The sequence below is a fragment of the Vigna umbellata genome, chromosome 8 (genome assembly GCF_029865625.1).
Source record: "Vigna umbellata cultivar VRB3 chromosome 8, Vumbellata_1.0, whole genome shotgun sequence".
NCBI lineage: Eukaryota > Viridiplantae > Streptophyta > Magnoliopsida > Fabales > Fabaceae > Vigna > Vigna umbellata.
In genome coordinates, this window is record NC_142172.1 from 41,486,286 (window position 1) to 41,513,033 (window position 26,748).

Here is a 26,748-nt window from a genome sequence, read left to right on the forward strand (position 1 = left end):
AATTATTAAAGTTCAATTTCGGTGTAAGAATAAGGTCATTGCAATAGTAGTTTTGGTCGTGTTGTGCATGCACATACTATGTGTGTACAAATTTGCCTGTAACATAATAAAATTTGAGATGCAATTTGCATTAAGAAATACCATTCTTTATAGTGGTAAATTATGCAAACACGTTTTGGAATTTTTATATGACCCATTCCCTCCTTTTTCAATAAGAAAGTAGCATGTGTTTAGTCTTTTTTAAAACCATTTTTTTTATTGAAACACACCTATCTGGATCCTATAAATATATGCATACTTGGATAATTCTTCTACCCTATCTGCTAATCTCACTTTCGATTATCTAAGATGCAAATTATGCTGGATCAGAGTTTCCTTGTCTATGTTCTGTTGGCTGTCATCTTTGTTATTTTCATGTGGCTAACAAGGTATGGATAATCCATTTTCATACTTTGCTTCATATAAAAAAAGAAGTTAAAACAGTCAAATTTTTTCTACTTTATTGATTCTAACTCTTTAAGTTAATTGAGAGGTGATAGATAATTAGAATTTAGATGATGGGAGAGGAATGGTATTTATGTATATAGTTCTAATTATATCAATTCATGTATATTCCATATTATATATACAAAACATTTAATTTATTCATGGAATAATAAGTCTCTACATAATAAATAGTTTCAATTTATCCCTTGACATGTTGATCTTACTATTATCCATCTGAGTTATAGTCAGTATATATTGTTGACTAAATTACTTAATAAATATGGGGGAGTAAATTATTTACAAGATTTTATGTTTAATCATGTTGACACAAAGAAAATGGTTTTATATGTGCTGGTGATGTGGCTACCGTCCTTCGATGTCATACATGTATCTAATCATTGAAATTTCCAATAATTGAAATATCCTAGATTTTCACCTTCCCATCATTTTCTTTTAATTATAATTACCTCACTAATAAATGGTCTCAAGTTAACATTAATTTTGTATGCAGATCGAGAGTACACAATTCATTCTATAAGGGTGATGGTTCGGCACAAAAAGCTAAAGGTTTAAAAGTTCACTCCGGAGGAATTTCCAATTCGTTCAAAAGTGAAGGAAAGGGCATACAAAATCTTGAAAACGCTGAAATTATCTGGTATTACTTTCACAAAGATCTTGCAATCTAAATTTATTTAGACTTTTACAATATGCACATGTGTTTGATAGGGTATTATTCACTTGTTTTTGCACCAAAATCTCACATACATTTCCAAAGTCACCCGGAACATTAATCAACATTGTCAGTGATTAACACTTACAACTTTTAGAATGCTTAAATTGAAGTTGGGGCTTCAAACTATTTATTAAGCCTAAGTGGTTGACATGTGCTTTTGGTAGTACCGAACATGTATGAGATCTGGCTGACAGTGGAAGTGAAATATATGTATTGTAAGATTGGTCGGATGTTTTTTAAACATTGTGCATGGACAGGCAAAGATTTAATTTCTTCATAATAAAATTCATATATTTTTAAAATTTTGACTGTGACAAAAATATGATTTGATGTTTAAGTTTATTTGAAAACTTTCAAACTTGTTTTTTATATGAAAACGGTAAATACTATCGTATAAAATATGTTTAAAACTTTAAATAAATTTCAAAAATATTTAGTTAAAAAAATTAAATTTATTTATTTATAAGAAAAAAAGACTGGATCAAAGTTTTGAAAACAAAACTAAAAAAGAATAGTTTCAATTTTTATTAAAAATTAATGAATTAAAACTATATTTAACCTTAAAATATTTTATATTTTAATTTTTCTTGTTTGAATATTTTAGTTTTTCTTGTTTGAATATAGAATAATTAAATATCTTTTTTATGATAAAATTTTATTTTAAAATTCAAATTTACAAAAATAAGTATTATCCAAATTTAAATAATTAAATAATATTTAACAAAAAAATTTATATCTATGCGTGTACGATGTGTATAAAGAGATATATAAAGAAAGTGACTAGGTATAAAATTTTAATTTCTTTCATTTACATAAATTTCAAATTTTATTATTTAGTTTATTGGAATATATTAAGATTCTTAAATTTTAATTTCTTTATCTAAACAATTCATTTTAACTAAAAAAATTAAAATTCATCGAATGAATTGCTTTCTTAAAATATTCATTCAAACACAAATTAAGATTTGCAATGAATGCATATAATGCTTACAACATCTCTAAATAGTCTACATATTGTTTACACTAGTTGGATTAAATACTACATTTTTTAGAATAATATTCCAGCTCCATTCTACTCTCATCTCATTGTTACTGTTCAAATTATAACAACTTCTTCCAATTGGTTGAATGTAGTCGCAGCGAAACAACCAACCTTTTGGCTAGTTTACTCCAATTTATAATAAACTTAGCTCGAGGTGGAAAGTATGAAGCTGATGGTAAAGATAAAAACAAATGAGTTGAGAACTTCGTTCAAGACAACTCAGTAAGCTCAGAAGCACAAGGATGTTGTACTAATTTCTTTCTCTTTTTTGTATTTGTTTCTATGTTGCCACATCAAACCTTTTCATATTTTCAGTTAATCTTATATTTTTGTTCGATAATAAAATATGCATGATTATGGTTAATTTTATCTGGATATTTAATAAATATGTCGTTTTTTTGTGTTTCGTAATCTTGAAATACAAGATTTCTCATAATATGAAAAATACATTAAAAAAATATATGTTTCTAACAAAAAGCGAAAATGACGCACTAAACTAAACCACGCAATATAATAAGTTAATCATGATATTTCTTTTATAAAAAAAATCATTATAGTCGTATAATTTAAGTCTAATGATGAAACACTTTCAGCTACACCTCAAGCTTTTTTAACTAGGAAGTTTGTTCAAAATGTTGAACAAATGTATGTTTTACTATGTGATTTGAATAATATATATATATATATATATATATATATATATATATATATATATATAATTGATGAGTTATATATATATTATTATAATATTCTTTAATTTATTCAAAACACAAATATCGCTAACAATCTCCCAATTAATTTCTAATATCATATCCAGTTTACTTTATCCTAAAAGTCATGTACGAATATTAATCCAGATACTTACTGTACCATAGGATACCTAAATTCACCAACTGTCGACGAGCACCACGGACGACAGAGTGTCGACCCCTCTCACGATCAAAGGAGTATCGAACACTCCTGGCCAATCGTTGTGAGGTCGACATTCATTTTGTTGATGTCGACGTACTGGCAGACCACAAACCAGCGACGATGTCGCGTCAGTCAGCGACAATGTCGCGACATCTATCGCCCTCACGACATTTAATATGTTTGTGTCGACACAAACAGTGGTCAACATGTAGTGAACGACACCATAATAAACGGTTCAGCAATAAAGAATAAGCAGTTACAAATATTAGCTAATGCAACGCCACGAATCACGCAGGTAGTTGACTCAGTATCAGACACGACCTAGCAGTTACAACTTCCAAATAGTCCACTTCGGTAACTGTCCAGATTTTCAGGTAAACGGTTTATTTTCCTGTTTTAAATATGCAAAGCACACCAGAAAAAAGGTACGTTTTTCCCCTTAGAGAAATTAAGAGAGAGAAATTACTCTTCTGCTTGATCACTTTGAACCAAAAGATTCAGGTGACCCTTTTCTGACTTGAGCGTCGGAGTGCCTTTGCAGGTACCCAGCCCACCTTTTCCCAAGGAACAGAACGTAAAGAGAGGAAGGAAGCATCGTGACAGACAACATAAGAAGAAGCAGTTCAGTTTTGTTAGGTTTGTATCTCGGCCTCCACATCCCTACTGAAACACTTACAATTTAATTATTATACTCTTCACACATTTAAAGAACATATGTATTTATTACATAGGTTTAATTGCTTCCTTTGTCCCCAGTTTGGTTGAATTGTGTCAAATTCATCCTCATTTTTAAAAAAGTTTCATTGTCATCCTCACGTGGTGTAAAAGTTTCATTGTCGTCCTCACGTGGTGTAAAAGTGTCAATTGAATCCAAACATAGAAAAAATTTGTGTCAAAGTAGTCATTTTTCCTATATATCTGTGTCTTCCTTTCATACAATCAAGTACAGATATTCATTTTACCTTATCCAATTTAAGGCTTTTCATAGCTCCAGAGAAGTGACATATGAAAGGAAGACACAGAGATATAGGAAAAATGACTACTTTGACACAAATTTTTTCTATGTTTGGATTCAATTGACACTTTTATACCACGTGAGGACGACAATGAAACTTTTTTAAAAATGAGGATGAATTTGACACAATTCAACCAAACTGGGGACAAAGGAAGCAATTAAACCTATTACATACTAATACTAACATTAAGTTGGATTAGCCAAAACTAGTATACGTGTCTATAAATAAAATACAAATAACAATCTGTGTTAACTTTTCATTTTGGTTTCTATGTAGGTTTTTATATGTTTTGGTTATTTTGTATTTTTTTAACTCAATTGAGTTTTGTTTATTCTTTTAGTTTTTTAAAAACTAAATTGTATCTTATTTTTGTAAAGTAAATTCAACATAGTTTTTTTTTTAAATTGGTCTTAACACAATTTGAAAATATTACTAATAAAATTTAGGTTTATTACATTTAAAATCTTATTTATCTTATAATATAAATGTGTCATATGTTAAAATGAAAGGAATCCTAAAATAGAAAATGATCTAAATTTTATCATCTAACAAATCTAAATTTTTAACATAACTTTTTAAAATGGTGTCAACGTCAATTTAAAAATAATTAATTTTTTTTTACAAAAATAAAAAATCAATTGGATAAAAAATAATTGTATAAACAAAAAACGAATTAAATATTTAATATAGAATGTAAATTATTAATTAAACCTCTCAAATAAAAACTCCTAGTTCATTTAGTTGTGGGATTGGAGAACCACAGCTACTTGTGAGAGGATTTCTAGAATTGTCACAACTTGGTGAAATTTTGCAAAACCACTATTGGGGTTTTAAAAACCAACACAACTTACTAAGGTTTGCAAAACCATCACTATTTACTGAGTTTTTATAAACCGTCAGTAAGTACTGGACTTATATCATTATTCATTTTAAACATTATAGATTTATAGTGATTAGAATTTTGCTTAAACTTCATTTAAATTTTTCCTTCGTTAAAATATGTTGTTGTGAAGTGTAAGTATAAAATTAATTTATCAATTTTGTGCCATGAAAAGAATTAATTATGTAAAAGTTATTGTCTGCGCATTGAACGCAAAAAGTCTCTAACTTTTAGCAAAATATAAGGATTAGAAAATTTAATTTTTTTTTATGCTCGTTTACATCATTAACTTCATAGTTGAGTTAGTTTAGTGTTTTTTACTCTAAATCGCCTTATCAGTCTCATTTAATAACTTAGACTAAAATAGCATAATAAAATAATATTTAATTTTATTTTCAATTTGATCAAAATTAATATACACTAAACATTATCGTGTAAATGTAACTATAACAGTGTTCACAGCCCCATTATAATTGTTATAATAATAATGATAATAATAATAATAATTTTTATTGGAGTATAATAAAAATGTGTATAAATATAAAACTAAAAGTTAGATCAATTACATATTTAGTAAAACATCAGAACTAAAATCGCAAAAAAAAAAAATTAATTACGCATTAAATCAACCAAATTACAGTTCAGTTGATTTTTTTATAAACATTTATATGCGAATTTTCTTATAAATAAATTTAATTTATAAGCAAATAAAAAAAATCTCATATAAATTAGGTGATGAAAATTTATTTTTTAATTAATTAAAAATAACCCTCATTTTATTATTTCATAAATATTTTCCCTATTTATCATAATTTAATTAATTATTTAGTCCTTATATTCGTACCAAAAACATTGTGTTCCTATACTTAAAAATAATATATTTCATTCCTCTTATATATATATATATATATATATATATATATATATTTGAACCATAAAAATAAAAAGTGAAAGCATTACACATACAAAATTCTCAGCTCCGCTTCAGTCACTACTGCATTCACCCGATTGAAAGTGAAAATAAAGAAAATGTCACAATTTCAATATTATAATAGGTATCGCAGGAGATTGAAAATCATCCAGCAAAAATATTCACAAATAAAAATAAAAAAATCCCAACGTAAGTTTAACGGAGTTTGATATCTCAGGCATCATAAATACTTAATAAAAATATTATTATTTAACATAATTTCTTTTTCAAAAATGACAAAATTATAAATCCTTTAATCGTAGAACTATTCAATCCTCTATATACTTGCAATAGGAAAATATAGTATCTTCTAACATAAGTATACCCCATAAATAAAAACACAACATAAACGTAAAGGTTTACATTCACGAATACTTAACCGTATGCAAATTTTTTTACAAAAACTACAAATCCTCACATAATATTTTAGGCAAAATCTGCAAACTTTCTCATCATATGAATCGAGATTCATGTATTCTTAGATGTGGTGCAGCCCTCTGGAGACTAATTTGACCAATTGTCTTCAATGTATTCAGATTCTGAATCTGGCATATTACATGTGAGAAAGAACTCCACAATATAAAAATTCCACGAGTTTTGGCAATAAATTATGGTATAAGCAAGACATTACATAAGATAATCTGATTTTAAAATTTTATGGTTTATGCATAATTGGCAATAACATATGTATTATGTAGTAGTTTAACATGAATATATATAATTTCATGACATCTAATGTAAATACTTTTTATATTCGTAACATGATCAATAGGTCTAATATCAATGATCCAAGAATTCGTAGTGATATTACCTTTCTTGCTTTGTTGTGTACATGGCTGACCATTAGCAACACTGATTTGGTTGATTTTCATTTCAGATGTTTGAAGAAATTTTAGAAGTTGTTGAATTTTTCCATCAGTGAGAGAATCATCATTTTGATTGACCACGACCACAATTTGATGATGCTTCAGATCATTTTCTTCTATAGCATGATTGAAACTATTCTCTGCACCAATTTCGTTGATAGCGTTCTTGTTCTTTTGTTTCATCCATAGTGGATATCGATGTTTTGAGTAATATCCATCTGCAATGTGATACAATTTGTGAAAAGATCTACATTGCTCTGCTCTACCTTTACCTTTACCTCTAACTCTACCATGAAGTTTCCATTTATTGGAATGAGAATTTTCAAGAACATGCGACTTCCGTTGTTGTTGATGAGTGCTATCAGTATGAATTTTTACATCAGAACAACTACTTCCACTTAGATGTCTTTCTTGATGAAGAATGAGCGAAAAAACTTTGTTGATGTTAGGCAAAGGTTCCATGAGAAGAATTTGAGTCCTAACATTTGTATATAATTCTCCCAATCCCTTTAGAAAGCACATAACATACTCTCATTATGAGAACAAGTCAAGTTAGTATCCTAATTATTTAATATTTATTAAATACGTAAAATGAAACAATTGTTATTATTTGTTATTGTTTGTTATTATTTGTTATTATTTATTAAATACGTAAGCTATATTTATTAATATGAAACAATTGTTATTATTTGTTAACCTCTAAATATGTTTTAATATAATATATATTTACTGATATATAAAATACACAAAAATACATCGTGGGTTTAAAACTAGTTTATCTGAAAAACTTAATCAAGAAAAGATAGTTATAATTTTTTTAATTTATATTGTTACAGTTTTACCGTCTTTGAGTGGAGTAATTATTGTACTCAAGAAAGTTATTAATCTTAATCAAACGGCTCTATTTCCAATTTATTTACCAATCAATTTTATTATAACATTTACATGTTGCTTCACAAACCAATTTAAATATTTAATTAAATCATGCAATCTTTTATATAACTTTTTGCTTAATTTAAATGCAATAAAATGTTGACGAGTGAACCATTAATATAGAAGACTACCACGCTGTCAATAAAGTAGTGTTGAATATTATCTGTTTTTAAAAACAATAAACATTTAAAAATTAAGATAAGGTGATCATGTTTTCCAACCGTATGTGTCGTTTCCTTTATTTTATTTGTTTTCCGTTGACCCAGCTGGTCTTCTGGGAGAGAGAAAAAAAGAAGTCTCACTGGGTGTACCGGTAGTACGTACTGTAGGAAAATTTTGTGTGAAATGTTTTCACCTTTTGTTTTTATGGTTCAACAAATTTTAAGCAAATTAATATGTCACTTTGAAATTAAGATAAATTTTGAAAATATTTTTTAGGGAGTAAAGAGCTAAACATGAATTCAAAATTAACTTTGCATCAAACTGACTAAACTATGAAGTTTAAATGATGAGAAGAACTTACAGAAAATATAATTTTCTAATCACTATTTTTTTTTGTGTTTTTTTATTGAGTGGTTCATGTATTCACTCACTTTTAAATACAAACCAACTGAAATGTTATTATTGTGTTTTAAATACATTCACTAATATATTGACTAACATTTTTGTTGAAGCCACTAAATTTTAAATGCAAGTGTGATTTTCTTATATAGAATTATTTTTATTTCAAAAATGTCACAATGAGTTTTGCCATGTTGTTTATATTGAAATGCTTTTCTAAGTTGAAGCCAAATATAAGATTCATACAAGTTTTATCGTAACATGTTGAGAATCGAAAAACAATTTATCTTTTTGAGCACAAACACATTCACAAACAAAATATTTTAAATTAGATATTTCAAATCCATTACAGAAAGGCTAACCTTTTTCTTGGCCCAACACAGAATCTACGGACTATCACACCAACAATGGAATTTCTTCTTGCACTTCCAAACTTTTCTATATTCCCATAATGGTCTCTTTGACTTTGACTAACAGGATAAAAAATCCTAATTTATTACCCTCCTGTGCGCCATATAACACTTTCTCCTCCTGTGCACCCCCACAGTCACTGCCACAAAACCACAACGCTCTCCTCCACGCACTGTCTTCTTGGTGCAGCAGAGTTTAATTTATTTTTAGTCTGCTGCGTATGAACGATTTGTGTATGAACGAAATTTGAAAACCTTAAAATTTGTGTATGAACGAAATTTGAAAACCTTAAAATTTTTCGGTTTAAATGGTTGGTTTTGGTTGAGAGATGAAACTGATTTAGAAATTCATAGTAGAAGGTCAGACCATGAAGGAAAAGCATCGGATTTGGAGGTCTTAAAATGGATTTCAAATTTACGTTTAGAAAATCATTAAATTTTAAAATTTGATTAAGAGATTTCAAAATTTAATTTAGAAAGACCATTATTGTGAAAACGGACTCCGTCCACTACCGTATTGTTTCCTTCACCTCCGTTCTTCTTTTATCCTTTAGTAATATTTAAAATTTGACAGTACTAAAAAAAACTATCAAATTTCATAATAAAATATTAGATTTTAAAATCTAGAATAAAAATTCTATATATTTTTAAAATAGATTTCGAGATTTAGTTTAAAATATATCAAATTTCAAAATCTAATTAAGATTTTTTTGAAATTCAAAATTCGATATATATATATATATATATATATATTATATATATATATATATATATAATTTTTAAAATTTATTTGAATGGCTTGTAATTTTGTTTTATTTTTGTTAATTTTATTTATTTTGTTTGTTATAAATTTGGTATAACATTAGATATCTCTAATGAAAAATTTTATACAGGATGAAACTAGTAAGAGACTACGGTATCTTCTTGAGGAAGGAGTTTTCATGGGCTTATATAAAACTTAAAGAAAAATATTTCATTTTAGATGATAGAATTTTTAATCGGATTTTAAATTCGAAAATGATTTTAATTAAATTTTGAGATAAAGTGCTTAATCGAATTTGGAATTTTAAAATTTGATAGATTACTGTTTGGTAAATAACAATTATTTATTACTTAATTTAATATTTTATTTAGAAGGATGTAACTAGTATGGAGAAAAAATTTGGGGTGCAAAAGAAAAGCTGAAAGTAGAAGAAGAAACCCCGACAAAAAGCAAATGATATATAGAAAAGTTATCTTTAAAGTTTAAATTATAATTTTTAATATATTTCTTATTTCTTATTTCTTTATTATTTACAATATATTCTACATTTGAATGGATAAATATTCAAAAACTGAAAAACTGTAAGATTCAACTGTACTATCAATGACATCAAACACTTTTAACAAAAACATTGATTTTGTTTTTATTTAGTATTTTAAGATTGAATATACTCTCTATTCAAAATTAATTTATTATTTTTAATTAAGAAGTTGATTAAGTATATTTTTTATTTGTTAAAACACTTAAATATGTCAATTATATTATAATGAATTTTTTTTTGTGTTTTCTAACCTTACCCATGTAGTCTACAGGTACTGGAGGAATGAAATTTGTTTAAGATGGAGACTATTTTCGAGATGGGCTTCTACATGTACTAATTTAAACGGCTCGTAACCACCTCTATTTAGTTTTTACTACATAAGTACACATAAATATTAAATATAATTTATGTTTTATTTTTCAAAACTTTAGTTAATAAATATATTAACAAAATTGATATTTTAATTTTTTAAAACAACAAATAAAACGAAATCAACCTATTCTTTGAAACGATTGACGTCGAAACAGTAATACACAAGCAAAAATGAATAAATAAATATAAATAAAGTGATAAACACAATAAATTTTTTTATTGCACATGGTTTTTTTTTCTTCCATTGACATAAATAATAATTACAACGGAAATGTAAGTAATTATAATAACAACGGAAATGTAAGTAATTAATTTTATTGTTTTCATTAAAAAGTATTCATTTGTTAAGTCTAATAATTTTTAGAAATTTGATAAACATTAAATAGATGACCATTTTCTTTCTTGGTTTTAAGACCATTATTATTTAATTTAATTAAAAAATCACTGCATTTACTTTACGAAGAAAAACTTTAAAAACAGTATAATAATTCGAAAAATTTATTAATGTTTTCCAAAAGATAAATTCTCAACCCACCTTCTCCCAAGTTGTTTAACAGTTTCATATTTCATAGTTTTCAAAATGGTTTTATTATCTTTTTAACCATATTATTTATTTAGTTTATTGTAAAACATAAAATATTCATCTTTGATTTTTGTTTAAAATAAATTGATTTGATTGAAGTTTAGAAGAGTCATATTTAAGAAACTTGATTGAAATTCAACAAAATCAATAAATAATATAATATGAAAACAATTTGAAAAAAACTTGCTTAAGTGCTCGAATTTTATATATAGATGGATGGAATTTTGAGGTGTGAGGTATGTGTTGGAAAGTGGCCTGACATCAGAGTTTCCCCACCATAAAGGTGCCATGTTTGATGCAGTGGTGAAGGTAGGACCCCATATTGTACCATCACCATGAAAAGCAAGAGGGAATCAGAAGGAAAAGAGAAAAGCAATTGCAGTAATCGATTGGTTTCTTAAACCAAGGAACAAAAAGTGGCAACCATTCCAAAGTAGAATGTAAGAGCATCTTAATACATGGTATAATCATCACTCTTAAAGCTACTTTAGACCCATTGGCTTCCCGTTCTCTTTCTCTGCATAAATTGCGCTCCAACTCTCTCTTTTTCTCTTCATCTCACAGCAGCAGTAAAACCAAGATGTGCACAGCAATGCCAACTCCAAATGACCCAATCATCATCTGCACTCACCCACACCACAACAACACAATCCAACTTCCAATCAGTAATGCATCAACCCCACTTCTCACGTCAAAATAACCACATTCATCATTTATGTGCAAGTTTCTGCCTAATAAGTATTCACATTAGGTACCACATACACACACAAATTTAGGTGCACCAACATAACGTAACATTTATGATTTATGTTGCATGTTTCTTGCTGATATACCACATTTTGGTACATGCATAGATACGAATGCATTAACTTCAATTAAAAGACAACATAACGTTAATGATTTTTGTTTTTGTAGCTGTTACACCAAATTTAGGTACGCAGATAGATACACATTTAGGTGCACTGACATCAATTGAAAGACAGAATAACATTTATGATTTATCTGCACTTTTGTAGCTAATTAATAAACCACATTTAGGTACACACATAGATACACATTTAGGTGCACTAACATCAGTTAAAAGACAGCATAATATTTATTATCTGTGTGCACTTTCGTGGCTAATGACCACATTTAGATACACACATTTATGAGCAATAACATCAATTATACCATAACACAACATTTATGGTTCATTTGCATGTTGCAAATACATCACGTAAGACACTATAACTAAAACACGCACGAAAACATTGGACTAAAACGGACCGAGAAATAACCAAAAGAAAAAAAGATATTTTAACACAGATATTTTTATAATATTTTAACACCATACATGTATCATTTTAGGAAAATGACACTTGAACAACCATTTTTGACAACATTTAGACACGCGCACACGTGTCAAAATCTGAGTGGTCCATTTTCATTTAATTTTTCCAACTGGACCACTCAGATTTTGACACGTGTGCGCGTGTCTAAATGTTGTCAAAAATGGTTGTTCAAGTATCATTTTCCATCATTTTATCATTAATTTATTATTTATTTATTAGTGTGCTGATCTACTTTCAACCTAATGAAAAAATTGACACCATAATTTTATCCTTTTAAAAACTGTGTCAGAACAATTTCAGTCACAATATCAATGATTTCTTTTTTACTTTACAGTCACCCATCACTATTGTAGTTATATTATATCTACATATTTATCTATAGTCTTCTGTATTGTCAACTGTTTGTAATAAAATTATGACTACAATAGTAATTTAAAACCTCAGATAGCATTATGGTAAAATTTAAATCATGTTCGCGGGTGCAGTTTCTTCGTGTTTCATGATATTGGAAGAAATTGCAGATAAATATAACTATTGTTGCTAATGTTGAAGTCTGACTGCGGTTGCAATCACTCCAAAAACTAGACATTGGGGTGGAAATTGCAGCTGGGAAGCTTTTTTCAAAATCTTGCACATGGTCTACAATTTATTGTTTGTGCAAACTAAGGGAAAGTGCATGACACAGAAACAACAAAAATAGAAACGCTGCACAATAAATGCGTGGTTGCTTTAGTAGAGAGAAAGAGAAGTATGGTATGGGCACCTGTCCTGGATGGCCAGAGGTGGGTATGGGGCGTATGGTGGCAGAATCAACTTCACCGGTAGGCAGAGGAACCGCAGGATTGCTGTTAATGAAGGGCATGCCACCTTTATCTGGCACTAACGGAACCGTCACCGGTGAACCTGCTTGTGCTTGTGGTGCTGGGCCAGGTGAAGAAGCAGCTTGATGTGGACGAAACGGCCACGGAAATGAAGGGGAAGATGGTACCTCTCCACCAGAAGAAGGAGCTGGTGTTGCCACTGGAGAAGGTTCTGGAACCGTTGCTGAAGAAGCAACTTCTATGGCTAGCTTTTCAGAATCTTTGCATGCCCTGAGTGACCCATCGTGGAAGGTAAAATAGAAGAAACCGGGTCGTGATGGATGCCACTGAAAAACATTATCTTGGTTAAGGAAATTGGAAAAGATAACGCCGCTGAAAGTAAAGAATGAGGCTTTAAGGGTCTTACCGTGTAGGGGTTGGTGAGAAGAGTGGCTTGGGTGATATTGCAGAGATTGTAGGCTTTCTCGTTCTTGAAAATGTAGAGGTTGAAATGTTGTTTGTGCTTGAAAACTGAGAAAGAGAAGAGGCAGAGTGATGTTAGATGCTAGTGGTAGAGATTGTTATACATTGTTTATGTAGATTCCAAATCTGGGTGTTGACACTTACTGATGGAATCACCGATGGAAACTGTGGGGTTCTTCCACTCTGAAGATCCGTCTACGAGAATTGTGGCTGAATGTGAAAGCTTGAAGAGGGAAGGTAGGAGAAGGAGAAAGAGAATGGGGAAATGCATTGTGATGAATGTGGTTTGATTTTGAAGGGAAACTGAAATAGGGAGGGTTTGCTGGTGTAGTGTTGTATTTATTTCTGGCTCGGCTCTCGGCTCTCTGGGTAATTATGGAATGGCAAAAGAAAGAGGATTTTGAAAACTGTGTTTGATGTGGAAGAGAGAGAGAGAGTGTGTGTGGGGAAGGAGACTGTTAAATTGTCAGGTGTGTTTGGCTTTTTGATAAGGAAGAGTTTGAATGGGTGCCAGACATGGGTGTTGGGAAGGGGGTGCTAATATTATTATTTTACACAGCAAAAGGTTGTGAGATTTTGTTTCTGAAAAATCTAATCTCAAAATTGTGGCAAAAGAGGTTGAAAAAATGGACAGGAACGCAATCACTAGGAAGTTTTTTGGGTTCTGAAGTATGATGATGGGGATTATAATTCTAAAATGATTAGTGCTGTGATTATAAACCTGCAGTCAATAATGTGGTCAATACTGATTTCTTTTTTCAATTCAAAAAACCCCTTCTTCTTGGGTGCTGAGAAATAAAAATTGCCTTTCTCCTTTACCCCTTTTATTTTGAACGAAGTTTTGCTCCCTACTTTCTACGATGCAATGTTACTCACACTTTGATGCAATACCGGGAATAAAGTTTTCAACAAATCCTTTTTTTTTTCCTTCTGCTTGAATGCTAACAATTTTTATTTAATAATATCATTGGTAATATAGAGAGAAAAATAATAATAATACAAGTTGATAGTAAAAGGGCTTGGCATTTTAATTTTATGTAAAAGTGTGGTCCTTTTTAGGTTAGATGTAAATTTTTTTTTGAGATTTTATCGTTTATAATAAATAAATAAATAATATTTTGATCAGGGAGCTACATTTTTATTTTATTTTTTGGGAGGGTTGAGGTCATTTTTAACTTCTTTATATTACATTAGTATAATATAACTCTTCTCTTACAATCTTTCTTATATCCATAATACTTTTTGTGCATAAGTGTGATATCATCTCAATCAAATAAGTTACGACCAAACAAAAACCTACACGCCACAATTACTTGGAGAATGAAATGCCAATAATATACTATATTAAATCTATTCCAAGAATGTATGGGTCTCGTAAAGTATTATAATATGTTCTTCTTTGTCACGCTTCCTCTTATATTACAAACACTTCGTTTTATTTTTCTTCTTTTGTCAATACATGGGCTATATAACATCTTGGAAGTTGTTTACAAAAGTTGTTTTAAAATAAAAAATATTATTTTAATATAAATATCAGTAATGTGAATTACTTAAAATTAAAAATGTTCATAAATTAGAGAAAGTTGTTTACTTAAACAATTTTTATTTTCAAATTATTTGTTTTCAGTATCATATTGAAATAATATTTTTTTTTATTTATAGGTAATTTTATAAACAGCTCTCATTAATAGTCTAATGATATAGAAGAGAGAGAAAGAAATTAAGAATATCGAATATTATAATTAATGGAAAACTTTTTTATCAACCACGTGATTCATTTTCTTTTTAAACTAACTGATGTGTCCCCAATATCATTTATTAGTATATCCTCTTACTGTTAGAGCTCTGAACTACAGAACTGTGACTTTAATTTTTAACATTGACAATTGTGAGTAATGTTCTTGCTGTAAAATGGTACAACAATTGCTCTATGGAAGTAGGGACAGTAAAAAACATAAGGCTCCATGTCTTTCCCTAAGGTGGCAGCTTTGCTTTCATTTAATCTCAGCACGTGGTCCAACATACAGATAACGAGACCACAAGGATAGCAACGACAAAGAGGAAGCATCATATTTATTGTCTTTGGTCTATTTAATATTTTCTCCTCATTTGCCTCTCGCTTCTCAAGAACTCTGTCAATTTATAGAATCATTATAATTAACTTCGGTTTTCTAAAAGAGGCCTACGGATAACAAAAAAGAATTACAATAAAATCAATAAATTATTCGCGTCAAGAACAGCGCTCGTTGGTATTTTACAACAGAATCGGGTTCTTAAGTTGAGACTGAAATACTCCCGTATCTCCGGACATCAGAGATTATCTTTCACACGCACAAGAATTTTCCATACTATAACGCTTTTACAGGTCGCATTAACAATTTCTATAGACTTTTCTCCAAATAAAGATATATACTCGTCTGCAAATCCCCTTTGCTATCTACTATTACACATTGACACTGCATAGGGGAGAGAGACCAGGAAGTCAAACTCATCTAAAACTACATGATCCAACTCCATATTTCTGTTTTTACACCTACGAATAAGTAACTGCTGTTTCTCACGCAATAAGGAATTTTCCTTAGCCCTTCCGATTCAATTCCTTCTATCTATCTCTTCGTATCATTAAACAAGATCGCCCTTGACACTAACCGTTAGGCTGAGAACTATCATTTAAGACATGATGATTAGTTTGGTCCTGTTATTACTTCCCCCACCACTGATGGGACTAATTCAGTAACTGTCATGCAGCTGCACAACTAGCAAATTTTATCTACCACTGCAAGGAGCGAGCCCTACGGAGTATACACGGCGGCTTTTGTTTCTGCGCTACAGGGAGTACTTTTTCCATTAGCTGCCCAAAAACGCCAAAGGTCAGTCGTAATCCAATCACTTTCTACAGCGAACATCTATTCTATAAACACACTTTAATATAGTCACAAGATAGCAAACAATCCAATGCTACAAGCTTCATGAAACAACACAGCTAGGTCTAATATCATCATACATGGCAGACCAGTTTTGTTGCATTGCATCTCTATTAAATCATTATGGGCACTATCGATAATAAATTCAGTATGAGCACTGGGTTAATTTTCTATATCTTATATCATATACAAACAACCTTCATAATCCAATAAAACATGTTTGTATTCATGACTAATTACCAGTTATGTTTTCAGACAAAATATCTAGAAGAAATATTTACCAATAATATATTATACCAGTATCAACAGAGAAAAAATGCCTTCAAAGCAATATTCAAATTATTATCATAAACATTTTCACCAAAATCGTCAAAAAGCTTACTAAGTTCTTAGAACAAATCAGTACCTGCTTGTACCTCTCTTTTTTCCTCTCGGCCTGCACAATAAAATCTTTAGTAAGAGATTAGAGGGTAAAAATACATAATAAACTCTAAAGCTACCAAGGCAAATGGACAAAAGGAAATGAGACACAAAAGTAGAACTTGTATTACAGGCTACACTCAAACCCCTTACAAGTTACATCCTCTGTTTTGGAATACAGTCCAAAATGTGGGCTGTTTGCAACCCAAAATGCTTGAAGAAACATTCCAAATTCAAACGTGTTAGCAGTGAAAACAAGACCCTAAGCAAGTGTTTAGGGAATAAAAATCAGAACATCATGGCTCAGGTATAGATAGAGACTGAATTCTGAGGCAGAAATAGACATTTCCCCATCCCAAGAATGGAGGTAGAGAGCGGACTCGACATTATAGATTGAAGATTATGCACTGACCCAATTCTGTGAACTTCAATCAACAGTGTCCCATTCCCCCGGCCCATGTTTGTAATTGGAAAAAGGCGGTGCCATTGCCCACATATCACTAATTTCAGTGAACAATCAATGAGGGAAACAGTGATATTTCAACATAAAAAATAATACAAGCATTCTTAACAATGGGCAATGGTAAACATATCTGTTTATAAAACACCGGTGAAGTTATCACACTTGTATGAAAAATAATAGTGGTAAGATTACAACATTTTGTCAAAATATATTGGTGTAAAAATCGTACATAAAAGGTATACAAAATTATTTCTCAAAATATGACAGAAAAAATCCTCCCATATCTAAAAAGTTCAAGGCGAGCATCAAATACAATGTCAACAAAAAAGTGGTGACAGGTTAACCAAAGTTTGTTTATTACTAATATCAAACCTATCCCAATTTTGTACAAGCATCTAAAAATGTGAGATACGTGTCTACAATATAAGAGAGAGGGTAAAAGTGATTACAATTGGATCATAATTGTAACAGCATTAAAGCAACTGGGAGCACAATCGCTCAGACATTTTATTCCAATGATAAGACAGCATTAACTACAAAATATTCATGGCTTCAGAAACATTTACTGCATAAGCAGATGCCAAGAAACAAGACAGGTTATACTTAAGCAAGGATGACTTCAGGTGTGACGGAATTAGAAATAGAGAATAACACTGAACCCATTTATGATGAAAGCGAGAGAAAAATATGACCTGGAAGCGTGTTTACGAAAGGAAAGTCCATCAATGCAATCCGAAATATTAATAGATAGCACCCAACAGCAAGGTAACGGAACCAGGTCAGGGAACAAGACCAGGCCAAAAACCCAATCAATGATCAGCCAAATCAAACCAAAAACGAAAAGTCAGCACTGGAAGGGTTTCAACTTTCAAGTTCAACACATAACAAAACTTATTGTCTCCTGCAATGATTACAAAAAACAAGTAGCATGGCTAATGAAAACTGAAAGTACCCCCGGGACAAAACTTCAAAACAATGAAAACTAAAGCACCTTTTCCTTCAAGAGCTTGTCGTTTTCCTCCTCTAGTTTCACCGCCAAGGACTCTAATTCCACTTGGTAAGCCTGGAATAACGAATTCACATCACAACCAACAACGAAAAGTCAAATACACTGAAACAAACACACATATATACCATATCCACATCACTACAGATACCTGCTTGCGTTCCCGAGACCTAGCAGCAGATTCTCTGTTTTTAATCATCCTCCTCTGTCTCTGTTGCGCTGCCTTATCCAACTGTTCCAAAACGGGACGTGCTCTCTTTCCTCTCCCGCCTTCAACCACCTCCACGCCGTTCCCGAACCCTATGACGGAGCCTTCCACTCCATCCTGAAACGGCGTCGCGGCGAGGAGGGGATCGAAGGCGAAGACGCCGCTGCCAAGCCTCTCCGTGAGGGGCATTGGAATCTTCATGTCGCAATCGACTTCTTCATTGTTGTCATCGTCGACTGCGCCGGCCTTGGCGAGGAAGTCTTCGAGAGTCATCATCTCGTCGTCAGGAGCCTCTTCCTTGCATTCGCGGCGGTCTCCGGCCACGATCTCCCGCCACACATCATCGACGGTCTTGGGGGCGGCGGTGACGGCGGCGTCGGAGATGGGGATGAAGTTGGTGGTGGTAAATTGAGGCGTGGGAGAAGGAGAGGAGGACTCTGAGTTCCGTGAATGGGAAGAAGCCATTAACTTGGAAGATGCAATCAATCATTCAGTGTCTCCGTGTCTCCGTGTCTCTCTCCTAGGGTTTTGGTTTTGGGATTTGCAATTTGGAATTTGAAAGTGAACAAGTTAGAGTGTGCAAGCTGCAGAGTAGAAACCCCCCATCCCCAAGGCCTTGCGTGGGCTGTTTTTGGTTTTACTCTTCTTCTATTACTCTTTTCCTTCTACCATTTTATTTATTTAAATAGACCATCGTCAAAGTCACTTTAGTTACTCCTTTTTACATTTTTATAAAATATCTCGTATTTGGCATTTTCGCTGTAATTTATTTTAAATTTTATTAAATCTGTCTTTCGTTTCAATGAAAAGATTCTGCCTCCAAAAAGAAGCAAAAGGAAAACTGCTTTCATTTTCGAGGTCGCTAAGACGAAGAGAGAAATTTGTTTTGATTTCAATAGTGTATTTCTTAGTGAATATGATTATTATAAAAATTTGTAGAAAATATTCTGATATATTTAATTGCTTTTTTATATTTTTTAAAGTAAAATGTGTTTTATATAAAATGTAATTGGGAAAGATATATTTATGTGAATTTTACGAGATTGAGATTATAGGTCCCCAAAGATTTTTTAATCAATTATTGAATTCATGTATTAATATTTACTCTACATTCAATTAGGAGATTTCGGATGTCTAAAAATTACATCGAAGCTATGCGTGTGCTTTAAGAATATCTTAATATTTTCAAATGACGACAGATTAAATTGATTTACAAATTTATCATTGTAATGAATTGACATAATTTTTTTTTAATACGAGAAAATTATTTTCATATATATAACTTATGTACTGTATTACTATTCTATTAGATAAATAATAATTACAGTGACGCGTTTAGTTACCTTCTCTTGCTTATGGGTAATGAAGACCAAAAATAAGAATCAAAACAAATATTTTAGTACAATGACTTATCCCAGCTCAAACACAGACCATAAATATGTTTAACTTAAAGCAGAATGAAACTCACGGGAAAGGAAGAGTTACAAAAATACATGATTCTTGTAATAAATAATATAGTATGTATCCTGTATTAAGTAATCTCCTTTGCAAATCATCAGAAAATTGTGAAAGAGCAGCATGCATATTCATATAAGTCTTAAACTCCTTTGTCCGAAATTGAACTTTGCACGCACCCACACACATCCATTTTCTTGTGGGACTATAAGCGGTTGAGTATCTTTGTGCTCAAAACCTCCAAAAGTTTGCGTCTAATTTTATGCATCGCTCATTCTTATGTCGTTTACTGATCGGTGATGCTAAGTCCTTTCTACGCGTGGAGCATCCAGCTCCCATATATCCTACGCGTGTAATTCACATATTGTGCCTACCCTATTCTAAAATCAACCCTTCTAGATGATAGAAAATCACTTATTTAATTAATCGAGATGATAAGATGATAATTTTCATGTACCACTGCTTCTATTATTGTTAACCACACTTCATAATTAATAATTACCAGTTGAAATACCGATCCCTTCTGCTTGACATTAGAGCAAACACTTGGCGATGTAGCGTAGGAGACTATATTTCCGAGTGACAACTAATTAACGTATAAGAATGCATTGTTGTATCTGTTTCTTTTCCACTTTGAGAATGTTCACATCGATACCTAACCAAACAAGCTGTTGGTTTCTCAAAACTAGCAAGGTTTACGCTTATACACAGTTACTCAATTTATATATAAGCATGTCTCTTTCAATTGGTTAAAACGTAACAACAGAACATTATTAGGGGCCATGTATGCCTACAATAACGACAATGGGAACGAGATTGACTAAGGGATATTTTTAACTTAAAAAGGAATAAACCAAATGATTAAAGATGATAGGTGGTTAGCCATGACAAGTATACATTTGATTTCAGCCTTTTCTTCTTGAAGCTATGTGTGCATGCCGAATAATAGGACAATAAACAGATTGCTTGCAAGGTTGGAGATGGTCCATGCATCAATCAGCAGGTAAACAAATTATACATGTAAAAAACCAGAAACCACAAACACAGTTTTACCTAAATTTCCCATCTATTAATTAACCTTTTCTTCACGTATATATACAAACGCATTTCTTAGCAGGACTTGTAACACAACAAGTGCTAAAAACATTGATTGAGAAAATAAAAAAATCGAAAAACTGTTTAAAAATATTTTCTGTGTTTCAAATTAAAACTCATTAAAAAAAACTATTTCAAATGATTAGAAATATTTAATGATACAGGGTGTATTAACTATTTCTTAATCTACTTGAAGGATGTAAAATAATTAATCTACTTTCTGGGATGAAAGTATCTCTGCCTGCATGATATACTGTAGGATAGAATGGTGTAACCTTACAAAATTAGGTAATTGAAATGAGGAAAAACCCACGCGAAGCAAATAATTAGAAAAGGGATATCTCCAGCAATTTCAGCCTTAAGCTTGCAGACAAGTTGGCAAAGAAATTATTATCTCTGTATTTGTGGATGAGATTAGAAGATCCCAATATCCGAGAGAAAGCTTAAACCAGAATCCTTGAAATTAACAACAGTAATAGAGGCTTTATAAACACATTAAATTTAAATATGTATCATCTTCCATACACAACCTAGCTGTTACGAATATGATATGATCATTAGCATTATAGGCTTACAATTATATCAGGGATATTGAGATTGTATAATAGCAAGATTTTTTAGAGCCAAGTTTGTTCAGTTAACTTCGTTATTAATTATCAAGTTTTTATTAGGATCAATAAACCTTATGTCGCCAAAATTAAGAGCTTGGAAAACTCAAGGTATGTGTTTTACGACTTCAGCCTTAATTTTTTTTTTCATTTGGCTTCTCTATTTGTTTCAAACCCATGCAAATCTAAAGCAACATGATTCATGCGATTATTTTGTCAAAAATGATTAACCAAAATTTGAAAATATTAATCATTTTGTATCATGTTTGGGTAATGGTGTCGGAAAAATTAAAAGGAACGGTAAAAAACATGTATCATGTTTAATGCTTCATCACACAACATATAAATAATGTTGTTCACCCATATATTTATTGTTTGTCAAATTTCAATTTTCCCTCTTCTTCACGCAATCCTATATTTATAAATTAACTTATCAGTCCTTCTTTTCCAAGCATAAAATTTCTCTGTTACCATTTCTCACCAGCATTCTGATTCTTGCATCAAGTTTTCAAGTAGCAAGACTAAAACATTGTTTTGGCAAGTCTTTCCTGTAATTTGTATCATGATTTAACATCACAGATGTGAAGGAGTGCAGAGAAGCCCTGAAAAGCATAAACTTCCATGATGAGTACCATAGGACACTAAGAACAAAGCCCTATGTTGATTTCTACAGTAAAGCTCAATTACTTGCAAACCAGCCTTCCATTAATTACAACCATGACAATTTTTCGAAAGTCCTCCTTGAACCTTGCCAAGAAACTATATTTTCCATCGTTGATTCAGGAACCCTTTCAAAGACACCAAAACTCAAAAACCTTATGCTTAGTTACTTTGACATAAGCGCAGAGGCTTCACACATTTGCTGTAATCTTCTCAAAAGCATCAGCCAAGTCCTCTCTTATTATCAGTTCATTCAAAGAGTTCTGGACATTAAGGATGGTGACTCTTTCGAAACTTTTGAAGTGGTCATCTTTGAGCTAAACTCATTCACCTACTCAAATGACCCGTTTTCAAACCTTAAAACCCATGACTTCAAGCTCATCAATGATAAGCACTCATCAGTTTTGTGCCATCTAAAGTCAATGAGAAAAAGAGTGGGAAGGAAAATTAAGCTCATGAAGTATTTGATGAAGACATCTTGGTTTTGTGTCACTGCAGCTTGTGCCTTAGTGGCAATCACAACCATGTTTATAGCCACACATACTCTGACAGCAGTAATCTTGGGGCCAGCAATTCTCTGCTTCCCATTTAAGCATCTTAAGAGGGAGCTTAGAGGCTGTAAAGTTTCAAGAAAAGGGTCTCTTGGTAAAGTTTATGAGCAGCTTGACATAGCAGCCAAGGGGACTTACATATTGAATAGAGACTTTGACACGATGAGTAGACTTGTAGCTCGGCTTCGTGATGAAATTGAGCATAACAGAGAAATGGTGCAGTTCTGTTTGGACAGGAAAGAAGACAAATTATCATTTGAGGTTGTGAAGGAGCTTAAGAAAAGTGATGTAGGATTCAGAAAACAAGTGGAAGAACTTGAAGAACATGTGTACTTGTGCCTTGTCACAATAAACCAGGCAAGGGCCTTGGTGATTAAGGAAATGAAAATATCAGAATGATGTCATGGAGATCAATGAAGAACTTCAAAATAATTTGAACAAACATTCATTAGAATTTGATCAATCTTTTTTCTTCTGTTAAGGTGTTATTATTACATAACAAATAAAAAAATAACAATTGGACATTAAAAAAATAACAATTGGACATTATATTATTCACAAGTTATTAGTTATGATTACTTCGTATGTAAGCCTCTTCATTAGTATTACTACTTTGTTACATTTCCCATTTTAAATATTTTCATCGATTACTGGAACATCCCAAAAATACAGTCCAAAACTATATAATAGAATAATCACATTAATTAATAATTCAGATCAGTCTTTACACTAAAACCAAACGTACGCTTACGGACGAGCGACCTTACAAAAAGAATTATAACTTTAAACTGTATAGGTTTTAAAAATATCTGACCGAACGGTTTACAAAAGCCTATACCGAACGGTCAAATAAATCAAAAGGGGAAAGTGATCGAACGACCACCTTTCATTCAAACTAAACTATGGTCTGAACGTACTACGATTCGGTCTTCACTTCAACCTCAACCAGATTATCTTCCTCTAGCGCCTCTTCCAGTAGCTCGTCTCCTTCTACTCACATCCACACGGATGATCATTGCAATGACAAAGACGGACGTACAAAACAAGACAAGATAGGAAACACAGGGTAAGCTTATATAATTTAAGTCAAGTATAAACATACATTTCTCACATTCAAACACATAAGATATATTTCATCATACGTTTCAAGCAAGGCCTAATACTAGACTGACTGTCCGGACTGTATGAAATCTGTGTAGCTACGACGTTCGTGCACCCAGGTGATGTAGTAACTGGGATACCCTTAACAGTTGCCACCCGAGGTTAGTCATATCTGTCCAAAGTAACCCTAAGGACTAGGACCTCATGTCGTTCCCACACATGACCTACTCTCCTCTACGTGAGGACGAGTACTCACGGAATCTCAAGATGAACCGCCAGCTTAGCATGACCACGTTCATACTTTACCAATTCCAATATTCAACCATGAGTCATTCCTCCTCAGAACGCTCGTCCATAACTCAACACATTTCATCCGTATCATTTTCTCTTCATCTTTCATTATCCATTATTTCAATTTCATCTTTGTTCACCGATTATTAAGGACACCAGATACCGAACGTTCAACCCTCATTCAAAACGAGAATGAACGCTTGGAGCGAGACTGAGATGTCTCCGGTTCCAGAATAGAATAAGACCGAGAGGGTTACTGTCGGTTTAAGAAAGAAACCGATTGTAATAGATATAACAAGAAACGAATGAAGCTAACGTTAATTACAAAGTGAGCCAATTAGATGAATTGACTCTTGAGAGTTCTAACCAAACACTGAAAGAACCATGTCAAATACTAAGGTTCTAAGCCGACACCAAATGGATGTATACACTTTAAGACCTTCATAAGAAAATACTTAGAAGGATTCATATTTAGAAAACGAATGTCAGTCAATGACCGAACACGGTAGAGAGAAAATTCTATTGAAGTTGGACGAACGCTAGTTTCATCAAAATAGATTATAAAGAAGCGAGCACGAATGCTTGGTATAAGACCGAGCACTACTCAGCACGAGCGCTTGGTCTGAGACCGAGCACTACTAAACTTATATTAGAAAGCTTGATAAATATAATAAGATTTTATTAGAATAGTGTTTAAGAATAACTAAAATATACAAATACATATATTTACAAAATTTAAATTTATCCCAGAATACTCAGATGCAACTACGCTTGGCCGAACGCTCAAGCATATTATTACCACACGAAGACGCTCGTCCTCAACTAGGATTCTTTCCAAATGAAAGAATCCAAATTTTAACCAATGTTATTAGCATTACCGAACGGTCAATGACCGTTCAATAACGAACGTACATTATCATAGGAAAATTTCATATCCATAATTCATTTATATTCAAACTCATTTCTCAACATATAACTTCATAATTTTCATAAGATTAAACACCCATAACATAATTAATCATACTTCATATAATCAAACATATCAACAATCATACTTCATATCATTCATCAACTCAACACACGTACATGCCATTCAAACATCATACAAATTAAATCATATAAGCTTCCCTTACCTCTGAGCGTGAACGAACGTCCTAGCGACAGAAATACGGTTCGTCTGACTACAAATCTTTCTACCCTTACGTTCCACAATTCTTCAAACTAACCCAACAGTCAAAAACCAATAATGGTTCAGACAAGATAACAGCATGCAACCGGTACTTGGTTTGCATGTACCAGAGAACGAACGGCTAAGGACAAGAAGAACTTACCAGTTCAAAACTCGAAACTGTTCGGTTCAAACTGAAGCTCTGGACGCCGGGAGTGCTTCTAAGGTGCCTGAACGGAGATCGGAGTAGAGAAAATGTGAGATTTGGTAGAGAGAAGGGGGAGCTTTTTAGAGAGAAGAAGGAGAAATGAAAGATCAGAGTTTTGGAGAAGAAGGTGCATGCAGAGAGAGTGTGACGTAAACTTTCAAAAAACTCAGTTTTGTTTAAAACGAACGTCCGCTCATCTGCTGACACCTGCATTCCACTGTCTGATTTTCGGATCCTCGTTACTTAACACCTGGCGTCCGCTCAGAGGAGTTTTGGGTGCGTTTTTAATCAGGTCTGACAATTACCTTAGACATTGAATGTTACAATTTATCGCTGGATGTAGGCCATGCTCTTCTATCTTTGTAATAACTTACAAAAACCAAATAGATGTTAACTTAATCAGAAATACACTGACGTTTATTTAAATTTTGTTACTGCAGATTATCATTAGTGTATTACATGTTTGAGGAAGAAAATTGTAGCATTCATCTTATAAATAAACTAAATTATGGTAACTCGTATAGAGCAAGAAAAGTGGTAAAGAAAAAAAGTCTAAAACGAAAGACACCGAAGAAAGTTGTGTACATAGGAACTGACATTTAGCAGAACTCAATGATTTCTGTACTGGGTGAAGCGGTCGGCGGCAGTGTGAGAATACTAGAAGGAACAATGAATCATACAAGTAAAGGTTTATTCTTTTTAGCTCTATTTTATTTATTTCCATTGTTGAAAAAAAAATGTTTCATTATTTTTTTCACATGATTATCCAAACCTTTTTAATCAATGATGATAAAATGAATTTAAATCCGTGAATCAATCTTTTTATTATAGATTTGAATTGAGTTTTTTGAAAAAAAAAATAATATTTTAATATAAATTAATATTGAGTTCGATTCACTAAGAGT

The 26,748-nt window shown here is 31.7% G+C and overlaps 4 protein-coding genes across 7 annotated transcripts; 2 read left to right on the forward strand and 2 right to left on the reverse strand.

Annotated features, from left to right (window-relative positions):
- The first annotated feature begins 328 nt into the window (after window positions 1-328).
- On the forward strand, window positions 329-2,546 carry LOC148194749 (uncharacterized). The gene is made up of 3 exons (XM_088096305.1): window positions 329-428; window positions 998-1,141; window positions 2,354-2,546. The coding sequence occupies exons 1-3, from the start codon at window positions 349-351 to the stop codon at window positions 2,454-2,456; spliced, it is 327 nt and encodes a 108-aa protein (XP_087952431.1). The 5' UTR covers window positions 329-348; the 3' UTR covers window positions 2,457-2,546.
- Window positions 2,547-11,428: 8,882 nt separating this feature from the next.
- LOC148194750 (uncharacterized) lies at window positions 11,429-14,181 on the reverse strand. The gene is made up of 4 exons (XM_088096061.1): window positions 13,830-14,181; window positions 13,630-13,733; window positions 13,166-13,549; window positions 11,429-11,689 (listed from the first exon to the last, which is right to left on the reverse strand). The coding sequence occupies exons 1-4, from the start codon at window positions 13,954-13,956 to the stop codon at window positions 11,627-11,629; spliced, it is 678 nt and encodes a 225-aa protein (XP_087952187.1). The 5' UTR covers window positions 13,957-14,181; the 3' UTR covers window positions 11,429-11,626.
- Window positions 14,182-15,874: 1,693 nt separating this feature from the next.
- On the reverse strand, window positions 15,875-19,451 carry LOC148194751 (G-box-binding factor 4-like). Of its 4 annotated transcripts, XR_015781751.1 has the most exons (6): window positions 18,650-19,451; window positions 18,484-18,555; window positions 17,942-18,184; window positions 17,442-17,529; window positions 17,016-17,045; window positions 15,875-16,536 (listed from the first exon to the last, which is right to left on the reverse strand). XR_015781751.1 is itself a non-coding variant. In XM_088097653.1 (4 exons), exons 1-4 carry the CDS (start codon window positions 19,169-19,171, stop codon window positions 16,456-16,458), a joined length of 705 nt encoding a protein of 234 aa, XP_087953779.1. In that variant the 5' UTR covers window positions 19,172-19,435; the 3' UTR covers window positions 15,875-16,455. The 4 variants fall into 4 exon arrangements, 1 of the variants encoding a protein (XP_087953779.1); XR_015781750.1 differs by having other exon boundaries at window positions 17,442-18,184; window positions 18,650-19,450; XR_015781752.1 differs by lacking the exons at window positions 17,442-17,529; window positions 17,942-18,184 and adding an exon at window positions 18,185-18,393 and having other exon boundaries at window positions 18,650-19,443.
- A 2,979-nt stretch (window positions 19,452-22,430) lies between these two features.
- LOC148194752 (UPF0496 protein At1g20180-like) lies at window positions 22,431-23,608 on the forward strand (the record flags this gene model as incomplete). The annotated part of the gene is made up of 1 exon (XM_088095610.1): window positions 22,431-23,608. A coding segment is annotated over one exon (1,044 nt), but the record flags the coding sequence as incomplete, so codon positions are not given.
- Window positions 23,609-26,748: the final 3,140 nt, after the last annotated feature.

Coding starts and splice junctions, on each gene's coding strand:
- LOC148194751 (XM_088097653.1), bottom strand. CDS start 19,171: ATGGCTTCTTCCCATTCACGGAACTCAGAGTCCTCCTCTCCTTCTCCC. Junction 17,046..18,483: donor ACAAGCTCTTGAAGGAAAAG/GTGCTTTAGTTT, acceptor TTTATTGTGCAG/GCCGAGAGGAAAAAAGAGAG. Junction 16,537..17,015: donor AAAAAGAGAGGTACAAGCAG/GTACTGATTTGT, acceptor GTTTTTGGGCAG/CTAATGGAAAAAGTACTCCC.
- LOC148194750 (XM_088096061.1), bottom strand. CDS start 13,956: ATGCATTTCCCCATTCTCTTTCTCCTTCTCCTACCTTCCCTCTTCAAG. Junction 13,550..13,629: donor TTCTCACCAACCCCTACACG/GTAAGACCCTTA, acceptor AATGTTTTTCAG/TGGCATCCATCACGACCCGG. Junction 11,690..13,165: donor CCTCTGGCCATCCAGGACAG/GTGCCCATACCA, acceptor GGGTGAGTGCAG/ATGATGATTGGGTCATTTGG.
- LOC148194749 (XM_088096305.1), top strand. CDS start 349: ATGCAAATTATGCTGGATCAGAGTTTCCTTGTCTATGTTCTGTTGGCT. Junction 429..997: donor ATTTTCATGTGGCTAACAAG/GTATGGATAATC, acceptor TTTTGTATGCAG/ATCGAGAGTACACAATTCAT. Junction 1,142..2,353: donor GAAAACGCTGAAATTATCTG/GTATTACTTTCA, acceptor GGTTGAATGTAG/TCGCAGCGAAACAACCAACC.